General features: G+C 46.4%; 1 protein-coding gene across 2 annotated transcripts in view; it reads right to left on the bottom strand.

Moving 5' to 3' along the window:
- The window catches only part of LOC146813077 (uncharacterized), a 509,801-nt gene that overhangs the window by 89,635 nt on the left and 396,580 nt on the right, over positions 1–23,586 (bottom strand). For both annotated transcript variants that reach the window (XM_085620067.1, XM_085620068.1), the window contains one exon: positions 18,181–18,284. In XM_085620067.1, coding sequence (XP_085476193.1) covers positions 18,181–18,284 — 104 coding nt within the window. The remainder of the gene's footprint in view (positions 1–18,180; positions 18,285–23,586) is intronic.

Here is a 23,586-nt window from a genome sequence, read left to right as displayed (position 1 = left end):
CCTAACTATAACGTGTGTGAAACCTATGGTTTTTTCAGTGAATATATATATTCCTCCTTGCTTGTTGAAGTAAAACATGCTTGTGGTGTTGTCCGTGTGGATCAACACCGATGAGCCCTGAATTTGAGGGAGGAAAGCCTGAAGGGAGAGAAAAATGCCTTTCAATTCTAACCTGTTTATATGCATTTGACCTGGGTCGAGGACTATTTTCCTTGAATCTGCAGATGCCCTCCTCAACCTTCCATAGAAGCATCTGTTGTGACTATGTATTGTGGAATCACTGGTAGAAAGGAGAGGCCCTGGGACAGATGCGATTTTAGCGTCCACCATTCGGATGCCTTTTTCATGCATGGGGTGATCGTTACCACATTGTCGAATAACCCCGTGGTTTGAACCCATTGACATTGAAGTTCTTCTTGGAGAGGTCTCATATGTAGACGAGCAAGTGGCACCAAGTCGATAGCTTAGGAGAGCATTTCCAGTAGAGACTTGAATATTCTCACAGAAGTGTACTTTTTTCTGGAAAGTTTGAGGGCCAATACTTGTAGCCGTTCTTGCCTTTCCTGGGAGAGGCAGGCTTTGCTCTGAATGGTGTCCAAGTTGGCCCCTAGGAAAGTCATTGTCTGACTTGGCGAGAGAGATGATTGATTGAGAGTCCTAATTTGAGTAACAGTTGTAACCAATTGTCTGTGGCAGCCTTTACTAGACGAGCTGAAGGGGCTTTCAGCAGCCAATCGTCTAAGTATGGGAATACTTGATGGGCCTTGATCCGTAAGGCCGGTGCCACAGGAGCTAGAAATTTTGTAAAGATTTGTGGAGCCAATTTGAGGCCAAAGGGAAGGACTCGAAATTGATAGTGGGTACCAGTCACTGTGAAGCGGAGGACTTTTCTGTGCTTAGGGTGTATAAAGGGACAAGAAAATACGCATCCTCTAGATCCAATGAGGTCATAAAGTCTCCGTTGTTAAGTCGTCGCAGGATGTCGGAGAGCGTGACCATCCTGAAAGTTTGACTTTTGAGGTATTTGTTTAGATTCCTTAGGTCTAATATAGGTCTCCACTCTCCTGTCTTTTTGCGAATGTGAAATAAACAGGAGTAAAATCCTTTCCCTTTCTGAAGAAATGGGACTCTCTCTATCACTCCTTTCTGGAGCATAATCTTTGCTTCCTTCTTGAGAAAGTGAAGACGTGGGGGGTGCGATCCTCTTGGTGGAGTGTTTGGAGGCATTCGGGTAAATTCCAAAGTTTGGCCATAAGATATGAGATCTAGTACCTACTTGTCTGATGTTATATTGCGCCACTGATGGATGTGGCTGGAAATCTTCGCACCGGCTGGGAAGAGGGGGCGGGAGGGTAGTAGCTGGTACCCTGTTGGAATCACTGTTTACGACTGGAGGCACAGGTTTGCGACACCCGTTTTTGTCTGGAGCCTTGTCTGGAGAAACTAGCCGTTGCTGATTGCTGGTAGGATTGTTGTTGATATCCTTGGCGATATTGTGGCTGATAGGGTTGGTAAGTCTGGGCACGTTGGTAGTTCCCTCTGTATCCAGAGAAACCACGGCCCGAACTCCCCGAAAGGGCACCTTACAGTATGGAAGTGTACCTAGCGCCTTGGCAGTGTTCGTATCATTCTTTATTGTCGTTAGCGCCTCATCTATGTGACTGCCGAATCGTCTATCGCCGTCAAATGCCATGTCAAGAATCTTTGACTGCACTTCCGGGCTAAAGGATGTTGCCCATAGCCAACCCTGGTGTCTTAAAACTGCTGCGCCAGCTAGCTGGCGAAAGCTTGCAATGGCTATGTCCATTGCGCAGTCAATGATCTCGGCCTCTGCGCTTTCCCCCTCTGTAAGGATTTTATTAAATTCTTCTTTATTATCCTCTGGAAGAAAATCTCTCATTGTCTCCATATCGGACCACATTTGGCAGTCATTGCGGCCCAGTATGGCCAAAGCATTAGAAGCTCTCATAGATATTGCCGCCATTGAAGAAAATCTTTTTCCAATGGAGCCCACCCCCGGCCCTCTTTTTCCGGTGGGGATGTGATGGGAGTAGAAGGGTTTTTTGATCTCCTTTGTGCTGCCTGTGAGATAACAGAGTCCGGTTTCGGGTAACATGTAAGACATGCAGGGGAATCCTCCGGCACCCTGTATTTCATGTCCAGTCTTGGTAGCACCGGTACCACTGAGGCTGGTGTTTTCATCACCTTAACACCCTCTTGCCAAATATAGTCAATTATAGGTATTGACCTGACTGTCTTCCTTGACTGTTCTTTAAAATCATAAAGAAACCAATCTGATTGCTTTTCAACTGTAGGCCAGTGGAATCAGGCTGCAGCTCTGTCCATTATATTATGGAAACCTCCAATGTCTTCAGGAGAGGAGTCTGAAGGGTGACGTGGAGGTGGCGAAGGACGTTGGTACTAGATAGTCATCCCATTCATCAGCAGGCAGAGGAGGATCATTAATCTCTCCTTCCTCTGGCTCTTCTTCAGAGGTGGTGGCATTGTCTCTGGGAGGCAGAGGAATAATGGAACGTGGCGTCAGTCCGGGCGTGGCCGGAGGCGGTGGTGGTGTCAGAGGAGCCACCGGTGGAGGTGGTGGCACTGCGACGCAGTCCTCTTGAGGAGGAAATCTCCTTTTGTAATCCGCTAACATACTCTGTAAATCTCCTAAAAGGGCTGGAGACAGTTGAGCAGGTTGTTGCCATGGTCGCTCATAGTATCTGAATTGATGATATTGTGTACGAGGGACTGGATATTGTTAAAAATATTGCACTTCATCGTAATAGTCTTCGTCCTCTTCCAAACATTTCACATTTAGTTACGAAGGGCTATGAGCTTTCCCAAAAGGACCATCATCATCCTCAGTATCCTCCACATTCAACAGATGACTTGGAGGCAGTGGAGAAATCTTTGGTGTCTGAAATTGATGCTGTGTATGCTGCAAAAACAGAGTCTACGGGCAGATGGACGAAATTGGACTCATCGTCGACGTTTCCGTCGTCGAGGCCGTCAAAGGTGGAATTATCATTGTCGACGGTGGTATTGTTTTAGACGGAGAAGTCGCCATCGACGATGGAGTCGTTCAAACTGATGAGGCCGCGGGGGAAGGCGGTTATGCGGTCCCTGATCTAGAGACTTATTACTTGACTGCGCAATTGCAGTAGTTGACCCAGGCGGTGGCCCGAGAGTTCAGGGGAATTGGCGAGGGTGCGGGAGGGCGGGTGTCTGCCTCTCTTCTAGCAAAGATAATTCTCCAGCAACCGCTCCGCGCTGGGGAGTTGCCTGCTGAGGTACAGACCTTTCGGCAGTGTTGGACTAGGAGTCAGCAGAGGGCGCGGATCGCCCGTCCATATGCGCCAGAGATACCCATATTGATGTACCAGCAGCTACCACATGGGGGCAACTGGTCAGCGCTATCGGGATGGAACGAGGCGGGATTGACGACGGTGGGGGACCTGTTTGAAGATGGTGTACTCTTGCCTTATGAATCTATTCGCGAGCGTTGTGGCCTACCGTGCGGGGACTACCTGCTTCACTCGTCCCTGGTCTCGGCTCTTCAGCGTCGGTGGCAGAGTGGATTATCGGAGCCGCAAACATCGATGGCTTGTCAGTATGTGGTTTTGGCGGCGGGCACTATCAAAGCGGTCACATGTTTATATCGGCGGATGACGAATGAAAGGCTGGCCCCACTTGACAGGTTAAAACAGTGTTGGGAGGAGGATATTGAAAGGGATATACCTGATAGAGTGTGGGCTGAATTGCTCGAGCGCCCTTGGAAATGCTCTAGGAATGCTCGTTTCCAGCAGATCCAATTCTTTATTCTGCACCGGGCTTATCTTACCCCAGCCAAGATTCAGAGTTACTTTCATACTCTCACGGCGCCCTGCCCTCGCTGTCGGGCGGAGGGAGCTGACCTCTGCCACATGTTATGGGGATGCCCTCAGATCAGGGGATACTGGAGGGGGGTGTGGACGTTATTATGTGCTATCACGGACAGGGAGATTGAACTTGGTATGGGCCCGTGCCTGTTGCACTGGTTCCCCCACACCTCCAAGTATAAAATAACCAGCAAATTTATAGACCTAGGGCTGGTATTAGCTAAGCGGGAAATCACTGCTAACTGGAAACTGCAACGCGGGCCACGCTTGCACAAGTGGAGGGTAGAATTTACTCGGTGGGCAGATTGCGAAGCAGCCCTTCGCATGCAGTCGGCTACTAGTGCTCATAGTGATAGGGCGTTGGAGTCGGCCCGAGCTTGGGGAGCGCTGGCGGATTGAATGCTGCTGACGCTGATGGTGAAGGGGCCTCTGACACGGAGGGGGGGGGGAGCGGGTCCTGTCCTCCCCTACATCTGTCTAGAGGAGCGCTGAGGGGTCGGGCAATAGCACACTTGGGTGGCTGGTGGTCCTGTGTTGGGCAAGTCAGAGGCGTAGCGTTAAAGACTTGAGTGCCTTGCCATATATTCTGTCATTCAGTCATGCCGGAGGGGGGTGGGGGTTGAGGGTGGTAGGTGGGGGAGGGACGTAACGTGGGGTGGCTGTTTCACTTTAGTTTAGTTGTTTCTATTGCACGGCAGAATCTCCCGAGTGGAGACTCCGCGACCTGCGGGTATACGAGCTACCTACATATGGACACTGGATGGTGGACTTCCAAGGGTTACCCCACAAGATTTGCTGGGGAGGCACTGAATTACTCCGTATATTGTGGAGTCATAATAAGAATGTTGGTGCAAAGGGAATTGTATGTTGGTACGTTCCGGGCAAGTGTTGGATGTTGATTGCACTGTATTTGAGTGATTTTCATGCAAATAAACACATTTTCAAAAATAAATAAATAAATAAATCGACGATGGAGTCGTTGTCGAAGATGAAGGGGCCATGGATGATGAAGTCATCGTCAATGCTGGAATTTCTGTCGACGGCGGAACTTTTGTTGACGATGAAGTCTTCGTCGACGATGGTGTCTTCGACGGTGTCGTCGATGATGAAAACTTTGTCGACGGTGGTGTTTTCGTCGACGGAGTTCATCGATAGAGGTAATATCGACGGTATGGAACTTTTCATACTCGACGTTGAAGTAGTCAGCACCGTCGACGGTCTCGATGACAATAGAGTTCTTGTCGTCGGTGTTGACAAAGTAATAGGCGTTGAGGGTGAACTTTACGCTGATGAGGACTTATGACTTATTTTTTGGCTGGAATGACTGGAAGATTCCTGTTGTTCCTTAGATGTCCTTGAAGAATGAGGGGAACTTATCTCTAAGGAGACCTTAGGCTGTTTCTCCTTTGATAGAGATTTTTTGGTCAGATGAGAGAGTTTTGAAGGTTTCCTGCTCTCTTCAGGCTGTCCCTCAGGTGACCTGGGCCTCTTTGAAGTCTTAGAGGATGTGTCACTCTCCTCTGATGAAGCTCCCTGCTTCCTCTTCAGCCACAACAAAAGTCTACCCTCTCTGTCCTTAAGGGTTTTTGTTGAAAAAGTGCAGCAAATCTTACACTGATTTGCCTCATGGTTGGGATAGAGACAATAGATGCACTCCTTGTGGGCATCATCCACGTGCACTCTCTTCTTTCCACAGGATTTACAAGCTCTAAACAATCCGATTTTATCAGACATTTTTCTATAAATAGAAAGGAGACTTATCTGAGAAAGATGAAGAAAAAACTGAGCAGATCTCAGGGAGACTCCCTTACACACGATGTACAGTGAAAATCTGAGGGATTTAGCCTCTCTTGGGAAGGTTCTAGAGGGTGCTGGGTGCTGATTGGTTGTAGTCTAAGATTGGTCCTTTTTTAAAAAAAAGGAGGTTGATAGGCTATTGAATACATGGTTACCTCCAAGATAGCCTATGGAAATTATTATTTACTGCATTATTATTTGTACCGTGGGACTCTCACTTCGACGACGGGGAATGATTCAGGCATGTGAATCTATGAAAGATACCCCAATACTGGATAACTGGTAAGTAGCACAAGTACACAGTGGTCGCAAGGGGGAAAACAAACCATATACTAAAATAGTGGTATGCGAACCACAACTCAAATCAAAACTATACCCAGAAGACGTAGAAGTGCTGGGGACCCAAGGAACCACCCAAGGTAAGTACCCAGGAGCACTACGGAGGCCGTGTGCAGAGTGGGAACATGACAGTGCACTCAATTCTAGTCAATGGGTTCATCATGCTGTAATTTTAAAGAAGAAGGACCCTTCCCAGTGGACCCTAAAGAAACCAGGTGGAAGACAGAAGGTTAGAGAGCCACCCCACCCGTGGGTACCCTATGAACCAGGATACCTACACCAGGGAAGCTGGGTGCATAGGTATGAAGTGGCGTCGGAACCCGCAGTCAAACTTAATGGAGGACTTCGAGAAGATGCTGCTGGCGAAGAAGGTGAGAGTGTGCAGTGGAACCCAAAGGTGGATTCATGATGAGAAGCACATGCAAGCAGAGGGGACAGGGTCTAGGCCACTCAGGAGTGATAGGGGGCATGGAAGACGAATACCCACCGATGTAGGTGTTGCAGGAGAGTTGACGGTGACCTTGGAGCTGCAGCTGTGTGGACCCGGCGACGCTATAGATGACCAGGAACCGTTCACTAGCTATCTAAAATCGGATGTCGAGAGTTGAGGGGTCGGTGTCCGACGGGAGCACCAACAAGCTTTGGCAAATACAACCAACGTGGAAGGCCAAAAAGGTGCAGTGACTCACCAAGATCAGGGGAGTCAGAGCAGGCCCCGAGCAATCAGGGGAGTCCACTGGAATCAAAGAAGACCCTCAAGAGGCACTGGACTCGCAAGGTGACCTTGAGCACCTCACCAAATATGTCAGCCCACGGTGCAAGAGATGTGGTGAGGATGAAGATCTTGGTCACAGGAGATGCTTGAGGTGGGGGCTACTTGGAGCCTGAAGATCTTTGAGGAAGATGCCAACAAGCCTTTGGAACGACACGTCGACGCAGTGCACAGGGGTTTGGTTACTGCTGTTCCGACGAGGGATACTGGCCTTAAACTGGTTGTGAAGACAGTGCAGGCCTTGAGGGAGTTGTAGAACCACCACCTGTGTTGCCGAGCCTTTCGGAGTCCGTGGGAGCCCAGGAGCAGCAGATCAGTTAGCTTGGTTGTGGTGCCTGCAGATGCGGGGAAGTGACTCCTTCACTTCAAGGGAGATTCCTTCAGGTGTCTTGGATGTCCACAGGCCTTGGAATGTTCCTGTATGGAACCCAGGCATAGACGTTGCAGCAGATGATCCATGCACCATGTTGTGCCTGGCACACGATGCATGGATATTTGTGGGGGGCGTTCAAGTGGCCCACAGAGGACGGGGTCCCTGCTAGGGGGCCCCCAAAGTACCTTTCCCGCTGCCCGTTCATGGCAGTGACACCGTCATGAACAGGCAATCGGAAAGGGATATTCTAATCCCTAAGGCGGTGCCTACGCAGGCACCGCCTCCATTGTAGCAATTAGGAATCCAACCGCCTTCCCGACAGATCTTTGATCCTGTCAGAAACTACAGCACTCCCCCCCCCCCCCCCCCCCCCCCCCTCTGCGGTCTGACCGGCTGCACTGTAATGCAGCAGTCCTACCAGTGCCCTTGATGGCGGGCGAACCACCACCGACTGCCTGTTGGTGGCAGTCGGCCCGCCATCGTAATAAGGGTCTATATTTGGTAACCTATTCCTTATCTGATCTAATCGATGGAAACCATCTCAAAACAACTGTATCGTAATACTTCATCTAGGCTAATTTCAGAGTTGTAATAGAAAAAAGTTAAAAAGCAGACTACAGGGAAACTAACAAAAGAAAAGCTCACAGAAACTAGTTGATTCCCTAATAAAATATCAATTGAAAGCATCAGGGCCCCCAGGAAAGCTCGTCTTCAAAGGAATAGTTTAAGAGGGCCAAGGGACACAGAGATAGCGTCAGCCACTGTAAACCAGTTACAAATTTGCCATCTATAGACATACAATCTTCCCAAACAAATGTCACTAACATTCAGGCTGCCGATGGCGACTGTAACAAGAAGACAAAGAAGAGTGGGTGAAGTGCAGGAGGGCAAACCAAGAGTGTGAAAGGATCCATTAACAAGGTGGTGTGAGATTACTAAAGAGAATAGGCAAACAGAGTGAAGGTTGAGGTGTGGGTAAACAGGAGAGGAGCCACACAAGGAAAGAAGGAAGCAAGGTTCGGTGTGTGGGATAAAGACCAAGGAAGTGGGAGTCTTCACATTCAATGCCGTCGGAGTTTCTATGGGGGATGGGATCACCTCCCAGATTCATATGGGTGCATCCCATGTCCAAATAATACTTTTGAAGTTCGAACTCTATTTCCATGAGAACACAACAGGGAAAATCTGTCTCCCAGTTCCACTTCAGTTCTCAGTATGGAGTCTCATAAAGGAACCTTGTTAGCGACAGTCTCTTGCTTTCTTTTAATATGAATTTTTATAAGTTTAATTTGTAGTTATGCATACATTAGAGTCGATATTTCAGCAATCAATGAGTATATCCGTACATTGACAGGGGGAAGAAAGTCACATTTACATGTTATCTGCTGCTCGATCACTATTGCACCTCATTTCCAGTTCCAACGTTGGGGAAATACAAAGATTACCACGGTATACACTCCATTTGCCCCATTTCCTATCCCACTTCCTTTTCTGCAAGCATACATTTATCAACTTCCTGTAACCATACTTGCGTAGTGGAGAACTTGACGCCCCCCCCCACCCTTTAGCTATTTCTCTTTTGACCAGGGTATATCCAAGTGTGGCTAGCTGTTGTTCCACCTCTGTAAGATCCGTTGCCGCCCACTTATTAACCAGACCCAACCCCAGTGTGAGAGTCAATACTTTCCCTAGGGCCGTTTGGATATGAGTCGTGGCCCCCTCCCATAGCTGTAGAAGCTCCGCGCATTCCCATACCGTATGATAAAAGGTAGCCGTATGGTTGCAACCCCTGAGACAGAGTGGATCAGTCCTGGCCCCTATCTTTGCAAGTGTTACTCCCGTTAAATATGATCTATGAAGAATTTTGAATTGTATCAATCGGAAGCGGAGGGTGATGGCCGCCTCTCTAGGGGACATCAGGGCAGCCTGCCAATCTTCAAGTGATCCCAGGTCTCCCTCCCATTGTTCTCTAAGCGTGTGCAATGTGTCAGGTATGTCATTACGCAATTTTTTGTAGGTCAATTAAACGGCTTTGGAATGTAGTGGCCCATCTAGCAGCCGATCTTCCAACGGTGACGACTCTGGTAACTCTGCGGGGTCCGGCAATGCTGTGGTGAGAGCGTGTCGGATCTGCATGTATCTAAACTGTTCCCCCTGTGCCATCGCATACTTGTCTTGAAGCTCCTTAAAACTGAGGATCGACCCCTTTTTGATCATGTCTCCAATGACGGAGATCTTGATGGTGTCCCACCTATCAAAGCCGGGTTAATGGCAGAGAGAACCCAACCTTTGGGCATACCATAATGGCGTTGCCTTTGTGAGGACGTTTGACCACCCTAGTCGGGGGTTGGCCCGATGCCAGATAGCCACTGTATGAGAGAGAGGCCCCAAATATTGCCCTCGCTTCACTTTGGAGTACAGCGCTCCCAGATAACCTGAACGCCCAGTCTGATATCTGTTCAGCATATATGCGGGATCATTAGGAGAGCGGTAAATCCACTCGTTTATCACCACTAGTTGCGAGGCCCAGTAGTAGAGTCTAAGGTCCGGGAGGGCTATTCCTCCATCGTACCAACCTTTCGTTAGTTTTTTGGTGGCAATGCGGGGGGACCTTCCATCCCAGAGCAGGGTTCTATCCTCACTCTCCACCTCTGTGAAATGTGTGTCTGGAACTCGATATGAGCAATTCTGAAGAATATATAAGAAGCGGGGGAGTGCCAGCATCCAATGTTTAACACAGTCTCTTGCTTTTGAAGGTACTCTATTGCCATCCCTCTGTGCACTGAAGTTCACTCAACTCTGAAACATGTGCATTAACCTACAAGGCTGTCCTTCCAGTTTTAGCTATATGGAACGGAAAACCAGAGGCACTGTAGTGACTCTAAGTAATTATGTTAATTTATTAGCAGGCAGCTGAGATTATCCGTGCTGGGGCTTCTCATATCCTGTTTGGGGCAGTTGGTTCCACAGTGCCCTCCCATTTCTGGTACTTTTAAGCAGTTTTAAGATCTTCTTCGAGTTTCTCGTTGCTCAAGTGGGTAACATTGATATTTATAGGTTTCCCGCGTCTTCATTGCTTGATTTTGTCATTCATAGTAGTTGAATGTCACTCATAATTACACCGAAATTAATAAAATGTCACACATAAGAAATCTGAAACCTTGCCAGCTATTAGGACTGTCTCCTCCTACTACCAGCCTGAGCCAGCAGCCACCAGAGGATGGACTCCGAGTCCACAGAGGCGTTGCTTACAAGGACTACACACTCTAAACCTCAGCTTCGCAGTAACTTGGCCTTTCTCTTCCGTTCCATGTTGGCTGCACATGCATGTAAGAACAATTACTCCTGCTAATTGCTGACTAGTATATTTATGAGACAAATAAATACCCCTTTACTGGTTGATTTGTACAAAGTTAAACAGACAACATGGGATTAATCCCTGCTTTCCCCTTAACCAAATTGTGTAATCTTATTTTTTTTTTTTTAATTTTTATTGAAAATAAAAACCACAACTGAGCACAAATTGTGTAATCTTAAGGAAATATTTTATTTCCCTCATTCTTCAAATATGTGACGTCAGAATATGAGCTGTACAAAAATACATTGTGTTTAAATTAACAGACTGTAATGTTATTCTATCTACAATAATCTGTGCCACATACAGGGTGCACATGACGACTGAATTGCCTCTTAGTCCGCTAATGGCATTGTCACCATGGCGGGCTCGAACTGTTCTAAGATCATGCTTAAAACTATCTCTTTTAATAAATATCTCTCAGTACACTGATATAATGTGACATAATAATGTCAAACGTTCGGTATGTTAAAGAAGGAAAATGCTACTTACCCAGTATGCATCGGTTCTTGGCATATAGAGCTGTAGAGGCATATGCTATGCATAGATCGCCATCTAGTGTTGGTTCCGGATGTTTGCACTTTGTTTTTCTTCGAAGAAGTCTTTCCAATCGATAGGGCGCTTGGCCATCGACTGCATTGTTAGATTGTTTTCCCGCAGAGGGTGATAATGAAGATAGTAGGAGTAGTAAAAGGAAATGTCCATGAATGCATGAATCTAAATGTTAGATGTTACTGCAAAAGGTATAGGTACCCGGGGAGGTGAGTGGCCGCATTTGACTCTACAGCTCTATATTCCAAGAACAGATACATACTGGGTAAGTAGCATTTTCTGTTTGAGGCATATGAGCTGTAGATCCTATGCTATACATAGACTATATAGCAGTTATCTCCCAAAGTGGTGGTTAACCTGTATCTGTTGCAATGGTCTGAAATAGTGTACGTAAAACTGCATGGCCCACTCTAGCTTGTTGTCTTGCTAACACATCTACACAATAGTGTTTTGTGAGTGTGTGAGGTGTAGACCATGTTGCAGCTTTGCATATGTCATCTATGGGTATATTTCCTAAGAATGCCATAGAAGTCCCTAGTATGTGTGTAGAGTGCTCTAGGGGGAACTGTTAATGTTTGTTTTGCTTTTGCGTAGCAGATTTGAATGCACTTGACTATCCACCTTACAATTCCTGATTTTGATATGGGATTGCCTTTGTGTGGTGGAGCAAAAGCAACAAAAAGTTGATTTGTGTTACGGAAAGGTTTTGTCCTTTCTATGTAATAGAGCAATGCTCTTTTTACATCTAATGTGTGTAGGGCACGTTCTGCTACTGAATCTGGTTGAGGGAAGAACACATGTAGCTCAACTGATTGATTGACGTGAAAAGCAGAAATGACTTTAGGAAGAAATTTAGGATTAGTCCAAAGAACTACTTTATTTTGGTGCATTTGTAAAAAAGGTTCTTCTATAGTTAATGCCTGAAGGTCACCCACTCTTCTGAGTGATGTGATAGCCACCAGGAAAGCAGTTTTCCATGTGAGAAATTGCAGTTCACATTTGTGAAATGGCTGAAAGGGTGGACCCATTAGTCTGGTGAGGACAATGCTGAGATTCCATATTGGAGCCGGTGGACGTCTCAGGGGAATAACACTTTTGAGTCCTTCCATAAATGCTTTAATGACAGATACTCTAAAAAGAGATAGATGTTGTCGATTTTGTAGGTATGCAGCTATTGCAGCTAGATGTAAACGTATTGATGTGTATGATAAATTGGAACGTTGTAGATGTAACAAATAGCATATCATGTTTTGGACAGAAGCATCAAGCAGGTTGATGTGGTTGTTATTGCAGTAAATCACAAACCGCTTCCCCTTTGCTGCATAGCATGCTCTTGTGGTAGGACGTCTAGCTTCCTTGATAATATTCATACAGTCTGGCGGTAGATTAAGATAGCCAAACTCTAAGACTTCAGGTGCCAGATCGCCAGATTGAGTTGACTGGGATCTAGGTGTATTATGTCTCCATGGCTCTGTGTTAGGAGATTGGGTGTAAGACATAGTTTTTGATGAGGAACTACCAAGAATTCCAATAGGGTTGTGAACCATGGTTGACGTGCCCATGTGGGAGCAACCAGGATTAGTGTTAGGGACGCTTGTTCGAGTTTCCGAACCACTAATGGAATGAGTGGGAGAGGTGGAAAAGCGTAAGCAAATATCCCATGACCAATTCATCCATAGTGCATTGCCTTTGGACAATGGGTGCGGATACCTGGACGCGAAGTTTGGGCATTTTGCGTTTAGCCTCGTGGCGAACAGGTCTATGTCTGGAAAGCCCCATGTTTGAAAGAATGGGAGGAGAACTTGAGGGCGTAGTTCCCATTCGTAGACTTGCTGTGTCTGACAACTTAGCAGATCTGCCATCTGATTGTCTACTCCTGGGAGGTGTTCTGCTAGGAGATAGATTTTTTGATGAATGGCCCACTTCCAGATGTCCTGGGCTAGGTGAGACAGTTGGAGGGAGTGTCCCCCCCCCCTGTTTTTGTATATAATACTTAGCTATCATGTTGTCGGTACGAACCAGGACAGATGGATTTGAAAAGCTTTGAGGGCTAGAAATATGGCCATGAGCTCTAAATGGTTGATGTGGAGCAACTTTTGTTGGTGACTCCACAGGCCTTGTATTGTGTTTTGCTGTAGATGAGCACCCCAGCCAGTTAGATGCGTCCGCTGTTAGTACTGTCTGTGGAACCGGGTCTATGAAGGGCCGTCCTATTAACAGATTTTGTGTGTTGCACCACTGCAGAGAGCGATGAGTACGGTCACTTACCAACACTAGTTCCACTGACTGGCTAAGCATTCCTGAAGCGGACGCCTGTGGAGCCTGGCATACGGGACGATTATGATGCAAGATGCCATCATCCCCAGCAGTTGCATGCAAGCCTGAGCTAGAAGAGATTGATTGGGTTGAAGCTGAAGAACCAAAGCCTTAATGTTGCGAATTCTGGCTGTGTTGGGAAACGCCAGAGCCTTTTGAGTATCTAAAGTGGCTCCTAGGTAGTTCTGAATATTGGCTGGCTGAATATGTGACTTTGGCACATTGACTGTGAACCCTAGTCGATGTAGTAACTTGATGGTTATGGAAGTGTATTTTAGACACTGTTGGTACGTGCTGGCTTTGATGAGCCAGTTGTCTAAGTATGGGAAGACATGGAGGCTTTGTCTCCTGAGATGAGCAGCTACGACCGCCAGACATTTTGTGAAGACTCTGGGGGCAGTAGTGACTCCGAATGAGAGTACCTTGAACTGGTAATATTGACCCGCTAGCACAAACCTGAGAAATTTGCGATGAGCAGGGTGGATTGAAATATGACCGTAGGCGTCCTTTAAATCTAGAGTGGACAGAAAGTCGCCTTTTTGCAAAAGAGGTAGTACCTGTTGAAGTGTTACCATCTGAAAATGGTCTGACTGTATGTAAAAATTGAGTTCTCTGAGATCTAAGGGGCCTATTATCATTATCATGATATCAAGATTGCCTGCCGAGCGGAAAAGGCCCATAATATGGTGGTGGTGCCTTGCAGGCACGGCCATCCATATTATGATGTGTGCGGTGTGCATGCATTTCCATGGCGGAGAGTCCGCCATGGAAAGGCATGAAGATGTTTACTTTGGGAGCCCGTTGGGGGGTGGGGGCTGCACTTGGGGGGTACCCCCCTACATTGGCATTCACAAGGTGGCAGGCACGGTGCGGTGCCTGTCACGTTGTGCATGCCAATGCACACAGTTCATCTTTTACATTGCGGCGGGTGCTGCTTACAGTACCGCCCGCTGCAATGTAAAATATGTAGGATGCGACCGCCAAGGTGGCGGTCGCATCATAATGAGCCTGGCGGGACCGCCGCACCTCTGGAGGTCGGTCCCATTTACCGTTACAGTGGCGGGTGGACAAAGTCTGCCCGCCATCGTAATGGGGCCCTAAGATTGGTCTGAGAGACCCATCCTTTTTTGGTATAAGGAAGTAAAAGGAGTAAAGGCCCGACACTTGGTATTGTAGTGGTACGGGCTCTATAGCTCCTTTTAAAAGTAGAGACTGAACCTCTTGTTTGAGGAGGTGTAGATGATCCTATGAGAGTTTGTGTGACTTTGGGGGAATGTTTGGAGGAGTGTTGATGAACTCCAGGCAGTAACCAGAACGAATAATTTGTAGAACGCATTTGTCTGTTGTTATTGACTGCCAAGCTGGTAAGAAATTTGACAGTCTTCCCCACACAGGTGTTAGGTGGTCGGGGGGAAGGAGAGGTGAGTCACTGTTTTATATTGGAGGGGAAGGTGCCTGTGTTTGAACCTCTACCTCTTCCCTTACCGTTATTTCCTCTATAACCCCCTTGGAAGTAATTCTTAGAGCCAGAGGGTTGATTATTACCCTTGTAGGTGGAGGTATTTTCTGAGAAGAATTCTTGGACCCCGCTGGATAAAAAGAGCGTCGAAAGGAACGACGGCCTTTCTTCATTTTTTCCAGTGAAGAGCCTAACACTGGGCCAAAAAGGTGTTCTTTAACAAAAGGTGTGTTTAGGATAGAGGTTTGAATCCAGAGATACGTAGCCAGGCGTGCCTTCTTAAAAGGACACTGGAATTTACTGCTCTGGCAGCTGTGTCTGCAGCATCGAGGGAGCACCTGATTTGATTGTTGGAAATAAGTTGTCCCTTCCCTATTAGGTCTTCAGCTTTAGATTTATGTTCTTGGTGTAGATATTGGAGCAATTGTTCCATCTCATCCCAATGCGCATGGTCGTATCTAGCTAGCAACGCTTGTGTGTTGGCTATGCGCCAGAAGTTTGCTGCCTGTGATGCGACTCTCTTCCCCGAAGCATTAAGAAGCGTGGATTCCTTATCTGGGGCTGGAGCATCTCCTGTGGTTTGGGAGTTAGCCCTTTTGCGTGCGTTAGACACTACTACCAAGTCCAACGGTAATTTTCCCCTAATGTACGCTGGGTCAGATGGTGATGACTTATATTTTTTGTCTACCTTAGGGGTAATGATCCGTGCCATGACATGTCTGATCATACCTTTGAGCATTGGTAAAGTGTGTCATGACTTTTCAGTAGTGCTTAGGGTCTTTAAAAGGAAATCCTCTTCGAGGGAATGGTCGTGGAGCTGCACCCCATGGTTATTGGCAGCTCTACCCAGCAATTCAATATAACCTACACTGTGGTCTGGTGGAGAGGGTTTGGTAGGATACAAGTCAGGATCATTGTCTGTGGGCGAGTTAATGTACTCGTCCCATTGGTCTGCAGGTATTGTCATCCCCATTATCGAGAAGGAGGAGATGGGATAGTAGGAGGAAGAGGAGGAGGGGAAGGGTTAGTTAATTCTCTTCTTCAGAGGAATGTGATATTTCTCTTCAGCATCATTCCTTCTCTCTAGAGACACTGTGGTGGTGATATGCCCAGTTTTTAGATGAATGCACAACACTTTCTGTTTCGGGTCCGTTTTATTGAGTGGATCGTCGAAACTGAGCTTCTTTGGTGATTTCGGTGCCTGCTGTTGTTTTGGCGCTGAAGGTTTCAGTGCCGAGGGTTTAGGGGCTGGTGTTTTCGGATCCGAGACGAGTTTTGGTGCCGAATGTTGTGGGTCGGAGCCGGACTTAAATTTCGATTCCGAAGGTTTTGGCTCGGTCCCCAATTTGGCGTGAGGTTTTTGGCGGAAGGCTTTTTTGTAGGCTTTGTTGCTGGGTCAGAAGGCAGGGCATCAGAAGCGTGGTCTCGGTGCCGACCGGAGTCCAAGGGTGCGGGTTTGTCCAGAGCCTTTTTTTTTTGGTTGAGGTGGATTTCAGGGCGAGGGAGGATTTGTACTTACAGTACGCTGTCCATGTGTGGGATGTCTTCAGCCTGGTCGGAGTCATACTCGGAGATCGGTTCCTGTTCCTACTCGGCCCGTATAGCATCGCCGGCTTCTTCCTCCGATTTAGTTCCGAAGAGGTCCCGAATGGAGCCTGTGTGCTGGCTCTGCATGTCGCTACGTCGTGCCTGATGGTCGCGAAACGTCTTCTTGGAGTGGAAAGCTTTGCTCTTGGAGTGGAAAGCTTTGCACGCGTCCTAGTCCTGTTCACTGTGCTCAGGGGACAAGCACAGGTTGAACACTTCGCGTGAGTCGGTGCGCGGGTATTTTGCGTGGCTCCGAGGGCAGAATTTAAATCGTGTTCATTCCATCTACTGCGAGTCGGACTGACGCGGGTAGGCCTGATGCCCTATCACGATCGAAAGAGGGTTTTTTGTTAGTAAACATGACACGCGAAGAATGGAATACGCGATCAGAAACAATACCGGCGAGGTAGAATATCTTGTGCGCTGAGGGAAACCGAAAGAATGGTGTCGAACCGGAGCGCATCGACGAACATCCGAACCCGATGGCAGAAAAAAACAATCTAACAATGGAGTTGATGCCCATGCGCACTATCACCGAAAGGAGGCGTCACCTACCTCGTGACTGGAAAGACTTCTTCAAAGAAAAACAAAGTGCAAACATCTGGACCCAACACTAGATGGCGATCTATGCATAGCATATGATCTACAGCTCATATGCCTCGAACATACAGTTTTTAGACTTTTAAAGAGTCTTCATCGTATTTTAAGTGAGGTTGTAAGTTTAACATGGAAACCTTTTCAGGGCTTGGCTCAAGCACGGGCTCTAAGAGTCAAGTCAGGCTCTTGGCTCAGCTCTCTCTGTTAATTTGTTGGCTCACCCACCTCTACTTAATCTAAATTACATCGCATTGCTATCTGTCATGTGCAATGGGGGCATGTCTAGAGGGTCACAGTTTGTACTATGTTCTCAGTGCACGCAGGTGTGCCTGGATGACTAATAAGTATACGCAGGGTTTGGTATATATAAAAGAACATAGGCGTTTTTGGCATGGATACTAGTATTTTTTTTTTTTACGGTTTCTTATAGACTCAATGTATATGAATCTATATAAATATGCACATATGGAATCCCATTTTTGTATGCAAGTCCGACTCAAATATAGAATTTATGCTCACCACTTTTAATATGCTCACCACTTTTAAAAATCCACCAGCCGCCACTGGATACTGAATTATTAACAGCAATATTTTCCTTGAGAAGAATACGGCGGGAGACAGTGGTTCATTGCACAAGTTTAATGATTCTGATAATGTATAATGATTCTGATGTATATAGATTATAATAGATTAATGTGGGCAGGTTTATGCCATTCGTGCTTATCATTTAAAACCACTATCCGGGATTAAATATATGGCTGATCTGAAATATCATATGAGTGTGTTCTCATTCAAAACTTACTGTTGAGTAGCTAATGTATGTATTCAGAGTTTATTAATTCCTGGTTTATGTGAATGAGGTGGAAGCACTAAAAATCCAAACATTTACTGAGATTACCACATTCATGTAAACTGTCAAGGGGCTCACAAAGTTGGGACGCCCCTTCCCCCCACTATGGACGTAACTGCTTTGACCAGTATGCATTTTACATCCCTAAAAATGCACCAATGAAAAATCTCCAGGAAGCACAACACTGGTTGCAGTTACAAGGAGACTTTTTAAGCATCTATTGCCACATGCAAAGAGGCACCGATACACATAACGGCATAAGGGAGGAGCCATGAAATGGATGAAAAGGGTGCACTACTTACAATACTGAATTTCCATCCTTGCCGTCCATCCACTTCCATCTCCCTCCCCTAAAACGTAGTCCAATCCAGAAGTTTCTTGAACTTGATAGAGTCTTAGCCATGTCCTGAAATTGGGAAAAATATAAACTATCATTAAAGTACAGGTGGAAACGAGAACTCAGCAAAAGAGGCATCAGTGTTTTAGGAACATAGTTCAACTAGAAGATGCTTGCTAAATATGCAACATGCAGGTAATTTGATGCAGAACGGATTTCAAACTCTGCTTTCTCTTACTAAAATAGTGTGAAGTAATACCCCATACATAACTCTAGATACATAGGCAATCTGGAATATAGTAGAGGGGTTCATAAGAAGCTCTCCATTTCACTACAAAGCCCCCATGGCAAGGTTTTTTTTGAAGCACATATACTAGGGGCTGACTTATGAGAGTCCTGTGTCACTTTTGCACCACATAAAGTGGCACAACCATGGCGCAGGGCTCTCAATCAGATTTATGAAGCTACGCAAAGCCACAATGTGCGGCTTTGAATGGCCTCATAAAACATGAGTAGGGCAACGCAGGGCAAATCGCTGCATCGCCTAACTCAGAGCCCCGGAGGTGTCCCATGAGCGTTACAGTTTCCCACGCAATGCCCTTGGATTTTGAAGCGGATCCAGATTTAATAATTAATGTAAACATGGGGAAGTATTAAATCTGTACTTAAATCTGTACGCCTCCTCAGGTGAGGCACAATAAGAAGAAATAAGGGGCATATTTGCAAGGCGGCGATAGAAAATTATCGCCGCTTTTGCGGCTGTTTTCGGCCGAAAAGCGGCGATAATTTTACCGCCTAATTAGCAAGGTCACGCTAACGCGTGAAACCTTGCATTAGCGCACCTATTCTTAACGCCCAGCTTTGCATCTCTAATGAGATGCAAAGTGGGTGTTCCTGACCTGACCTGACAGGAGAAATGTTGCTAAGTGACATTTCTCCTATCATCAAGCCCCAAGCTATGAAGCATAGCGGCAGGAAAAGTAGCGATAACCCCTGTTATCGCTACTTTCCTTACGCCTGCTTCAGGACTGACTTAGCCATGATATCCTATGGAAGGTGGATATCATGGCTAAGTTTGTGAGTCCCTATCTACAAGCTAACGCCACATTTCGTGAGATTATCGCTGGGTTTCCAGCGATAATTTCACGTTAGGCAGTTAGCGCTAGGATTTTTATCGCTTTTGAGATAAGCGTTGCTAATAGCACGCTATCTCAGCGATAAAAATCCACGCTAGCCGGCGATAATTATCCTCATGCCAAGAGCGCTGAGCGATAATTATTGCCGGCCCTTGCTGATATGCCCCGTATTTTTTTCTCCCCATTTTGTTCCAATTTCTATGTGTGCTATATTCTGCTGCACACATAGAAAGAGGAAAATGCCTCTTAGGATTGTTTTTGTGCAGGAAGGTGCCACTTCCTGCACAAAAACAATCCTGTATGCAACGGAGGCACCATTGTACTATGGAACAAGGGTGCCTACATTGGCGTTAGGTTGACGAAATGGCATCTGCTCAGGGAGAAAGGACAGGAATGAACTGTATTACTTAAATACGGTGCATTACTCCCCACTCACTTTGGTGTAGGGCAGTGCAGCAAGGTGCTTTGCTGCGCTGCCCTACACCAAAATCCTATATATAAGGCCCTAGATTTTGAATGTCTGCCGCTTGGCTACCTACCCTCTCCAGCATGTATGAGAGCCTGTTGAGACTGCTAGAACCAAGGGCCTAATTTAAGAGATTTTGGCTTAGGCTAGCGCGGCAAGGCACCTTGCTGTGCTGCCCTACGCCAAAATGAAAGGGCAGGAATGATTTTTTAAATCTGAGGTAGTATCAAATTCCATGGGTGGTGAGTGGGAAAACTCATTGCAACACCATGGAACACCTCCCGGGCGCAGAGTAAGGCGACGCAGCGTTGTCACCTTACTCATGATTTATGAGGCCACTTAAAGCCACGCTGGGTGGTTTTACGTGGCATTATAAATCCGATTGAGGGCCCTGCATCACACATCTACCACTTGACGTGGTGCAAAAGCGACACCAGTCTCGCATAAATAAGTGACCAAGTATTTTGTTTTTATTTGTTACATCGGGGTTTCATGAAATGATTTCCCCAGAAAAGTCAGAGGCCTTCCCACGCAGGACCACACGGGGTGAAAGGCTAGGTTCTCCACACAGAGAAGCAAGGTGGGGTAATGGCTGTAACACAGAGAGGGGCTAAGGAGGGGTTGGACACTGTGAGTAAAAGCAGGAGTGTGGCACACATGAAGTGTGTGACTCAGTAGCAGATTTGTGCTGGCACAGATGGCCTGCAGGCTTGCAAGCACACCGCGGTAACCCTGGCCACCTCAGGAATTTTCTTCCATAGAAAGAAAGGGCACTGTATATTGGGCTCCGATCATATCCAACGCCCTTTAATAAGTATTTTACCTTACATTATATGAATAAGGAAATCAAGATCTACATGTTCTTGCATCTACAGAAATATTTCACAAAAGGACTGACTAACCAAGGCAGATATGAGCGAGTTGCACTTGTTCATAAGTAATATTTCACATGCAACATCAAGGTCATTTGCTCCTCGTTGAAATGTCTCATCACTGACAATACAGCCACCATAAATAACTAAGCAATAACTAATGTGTTCGCAGGACATGGCTAAGGACATATTTTAATCAACCCAGTATGAGGACGCGTTTGCAGGCCCTGATTCAGAACTTAGATGGTCAGCACATTAAACATTACTTGGTTAGGTCAATGGACCATTTTTTAAGTGTAAATGTATTTATTGAGTTTTCAAGAATTAGACGACCATACGGAGGCATGATCAAAAACACAGTGTAAAAAGATATACAATCCACAGGTGGTCTCGTAGCAGGATTAAACATATCAACATCGTAAAATATGAGATAGAGAAAGCATATACACAGCCATGAGTGGATTATAACATGAAAAGCTCTGCGCTTGTCGGAAACCAAAAACATTAACCCCGCCCCCCGTCCGGTAGTCCCTGTAGCACATTGAACAAGTCCCGTTTCTGCATCTACGGCATAGCGAGCTAATCGGTAGGAGAGGTTGGTGGGTCCATCCAAAGATCTGAGAGACGTGACACTCTTAGGTATTTGGGCTGGGTAATTTCATTGAGTTCTGATGAGAGCAGCTTTAGGAATGGGCCCCAGGTTTTCTGAAAGGAGTTGGTGGAGTTATTCAGAGTAGCTGAGATATGTTTCATCCCCAAGATGTACCAAAGTCCATGTAGCCAACCTGTGTGTGTAGAAGTGGAGGACCCCCAGTGCGACAAAATGTTCTGCAGTGCTGCCCCTAGTGCTAGCCCCATTTGACGTCCTCTCGTGCTCTTAAGGGGATAGATGATTGGATTGGGAAGGCCTAGAACAACATAGACAGGAAGCCTCGGAATCTGTGTGTCGAATAGCTCATCTATCTGGTCTAGGATCACGGACCGACAGCTAGACAACAGTGGACACTCCCACAGAATATGTAAGAGTGTTCCCTCGTCGTCACAGCCGCGACAACAAGTTGGACTCCTATGCGGACTGCCTCTATGTAAAAGAGCAGGTGTGAGATACCAATATGTAGCTATTTTCATTACCGTTTCTATACTAGCTACTTTCTGGGCCGTGTGCTTTGCCCTATAATAGATCCCTTCCCAGTCCTTCTGTATGAGATCCCCCCTGTTCTCTCCCCATCTCCTCTGACTCGGCGTGGCTTGTGGCAGTGGATTATGTCTAATCATGTCGTACATTTCGGATATCAGCCCCTTATCAGTGAGTTTAGTAATGAGCCATTTCTCATACTTAGTCAGACGTCTGCCCCCTGTTCCCTCACTTCCTTTTGAAGTACCCAGTGCTGTAATTGCCAGTATCGCAATCGCTCGGATTCAGGAATCCCGTATTCAAGCTTCATCTGAGAAAATGATAGGACTCCAGAAAGATCAAAAAGATGCCCCACAGAGCGGCAGGAAGTGTCCCACCAAGCCGTATAGGATTTGTCAGACATGCCAGGTGTAAATTTGCTGTTCCCGAACAGGGGAGTCAAGGGAGACGGATAGGTTGTGAGATTCTTCGTTGTCGCCATCCCATCCCAAACCAACATCACTGACTTAGTGATTGGGGACCCCAGTAAACTGCGTGGGCGTTGGGCCTTCTTCAAAAAGGGGACCTTCCAGAGATGAATTCCCGCTATGGCTCAGTCCTGAAAAAGCCATCGCTTTTCGGATTCTGACCTTGCCCATTCCACTAAGTAACGCAGGTGGGCGGCTTATATTATAGTTCAATTACTTTTTTTTTTTCAAAACACAGTTTATTAAGTCAGCAGATAAGACAATCACATCAAAAGCAGGCGAAATACAGTTTGTTCTGGTCAGAATTATAAGAATCAATCTGTTGACATTCATATGACATTTGCAGAATAAGTAAATAAACATTTCGGGCTTGCAAACAACTGCACATAATTTTATAACCATGTACAATACAGTAGTCAGTTTAACACACCTTGCAAGACAATTCCCATATAACATAGGCCCCTGTATCACCTCTCGTCCCCTTGATCTATCATCCAGAGGTTTCAGCATCAGTAAAGCGGTGGAGGGGGTTCCAAAATAAGACCTCGAAAATCTGGCAAGCATGTCCAGATTTTAAAATGTTTCTGCGGGCAACCTCGTGCCTTAAATATAGGTTGCTCCATGTTCATACACCAATCTAGACTCGCCCTTCATGCTCCCAGTTTGGGCGGAGCTGGGTCTTTCCATTCTTTTGGCCAGAGTAAGCCAAAGAATAATAGATGTCTTTTATACAGATTTCCTCCAATCTCTTCGGTGGCATGTAGTAGTGCAAGCTTAGGGGACAGGGGTATTTCAAATCCCAGTACTTCTGACAGACAGGTTGTGACCCCAGTCCAAAATCTGCAGAGCCCCGTGCATTCCCAAATAGTGGGTAGGAACGTACCTTCCACGGTGTCACAGGGGAGACATGAGGGGAAACTATCAGTCCTGCCCTCCATAACCTATATATAGTAAAATAAGCGCGGTGTATATATTTTAACTGAATAAATCTTAGGCGTGATGCTATAGCGGCTCCCCTGGGGGATTATAATATCTCAGTCCAGTCGTTGTTATCTAGTGGACAAGATCAGCCTGCCATCTCTCCGGGATTGAGTCCAGGGTCGTAGAGAGATTCGTCACCAGGGATTGGTATATTTTTGCCATCTCCTGGTCTCCCAGATCGCCCATAAAGACCTTAGCCTCTATCGGGTTAAACTCTGGGATAGATTCCAGGGTCGCTATGTATGGTTTTAGAGCTTGGCGAAATTGCAAATACTTGTAGAATTGAGTACGCGGCATCTCAAATTCCTTCTGGA

This window comes from Triturus cristatus, chromosome 7 (genome assembly GCF_964204655.1).
Source record: "Triturus cristatus chromosome 7, aTriCri1.1, whole genome shotgun sequence".
In the NCBI taxonomy this organism is placed as follows: Eukaryota; Metazoa; Chordata; class Amphibia; order Caudata; family Salamandridae; genus Triturus; species Triturus cristatus.
Note: the sequence above shows the minus strand (reverse complement) of the source record. Positions and strands in the feature narration are given on the sequence as shown.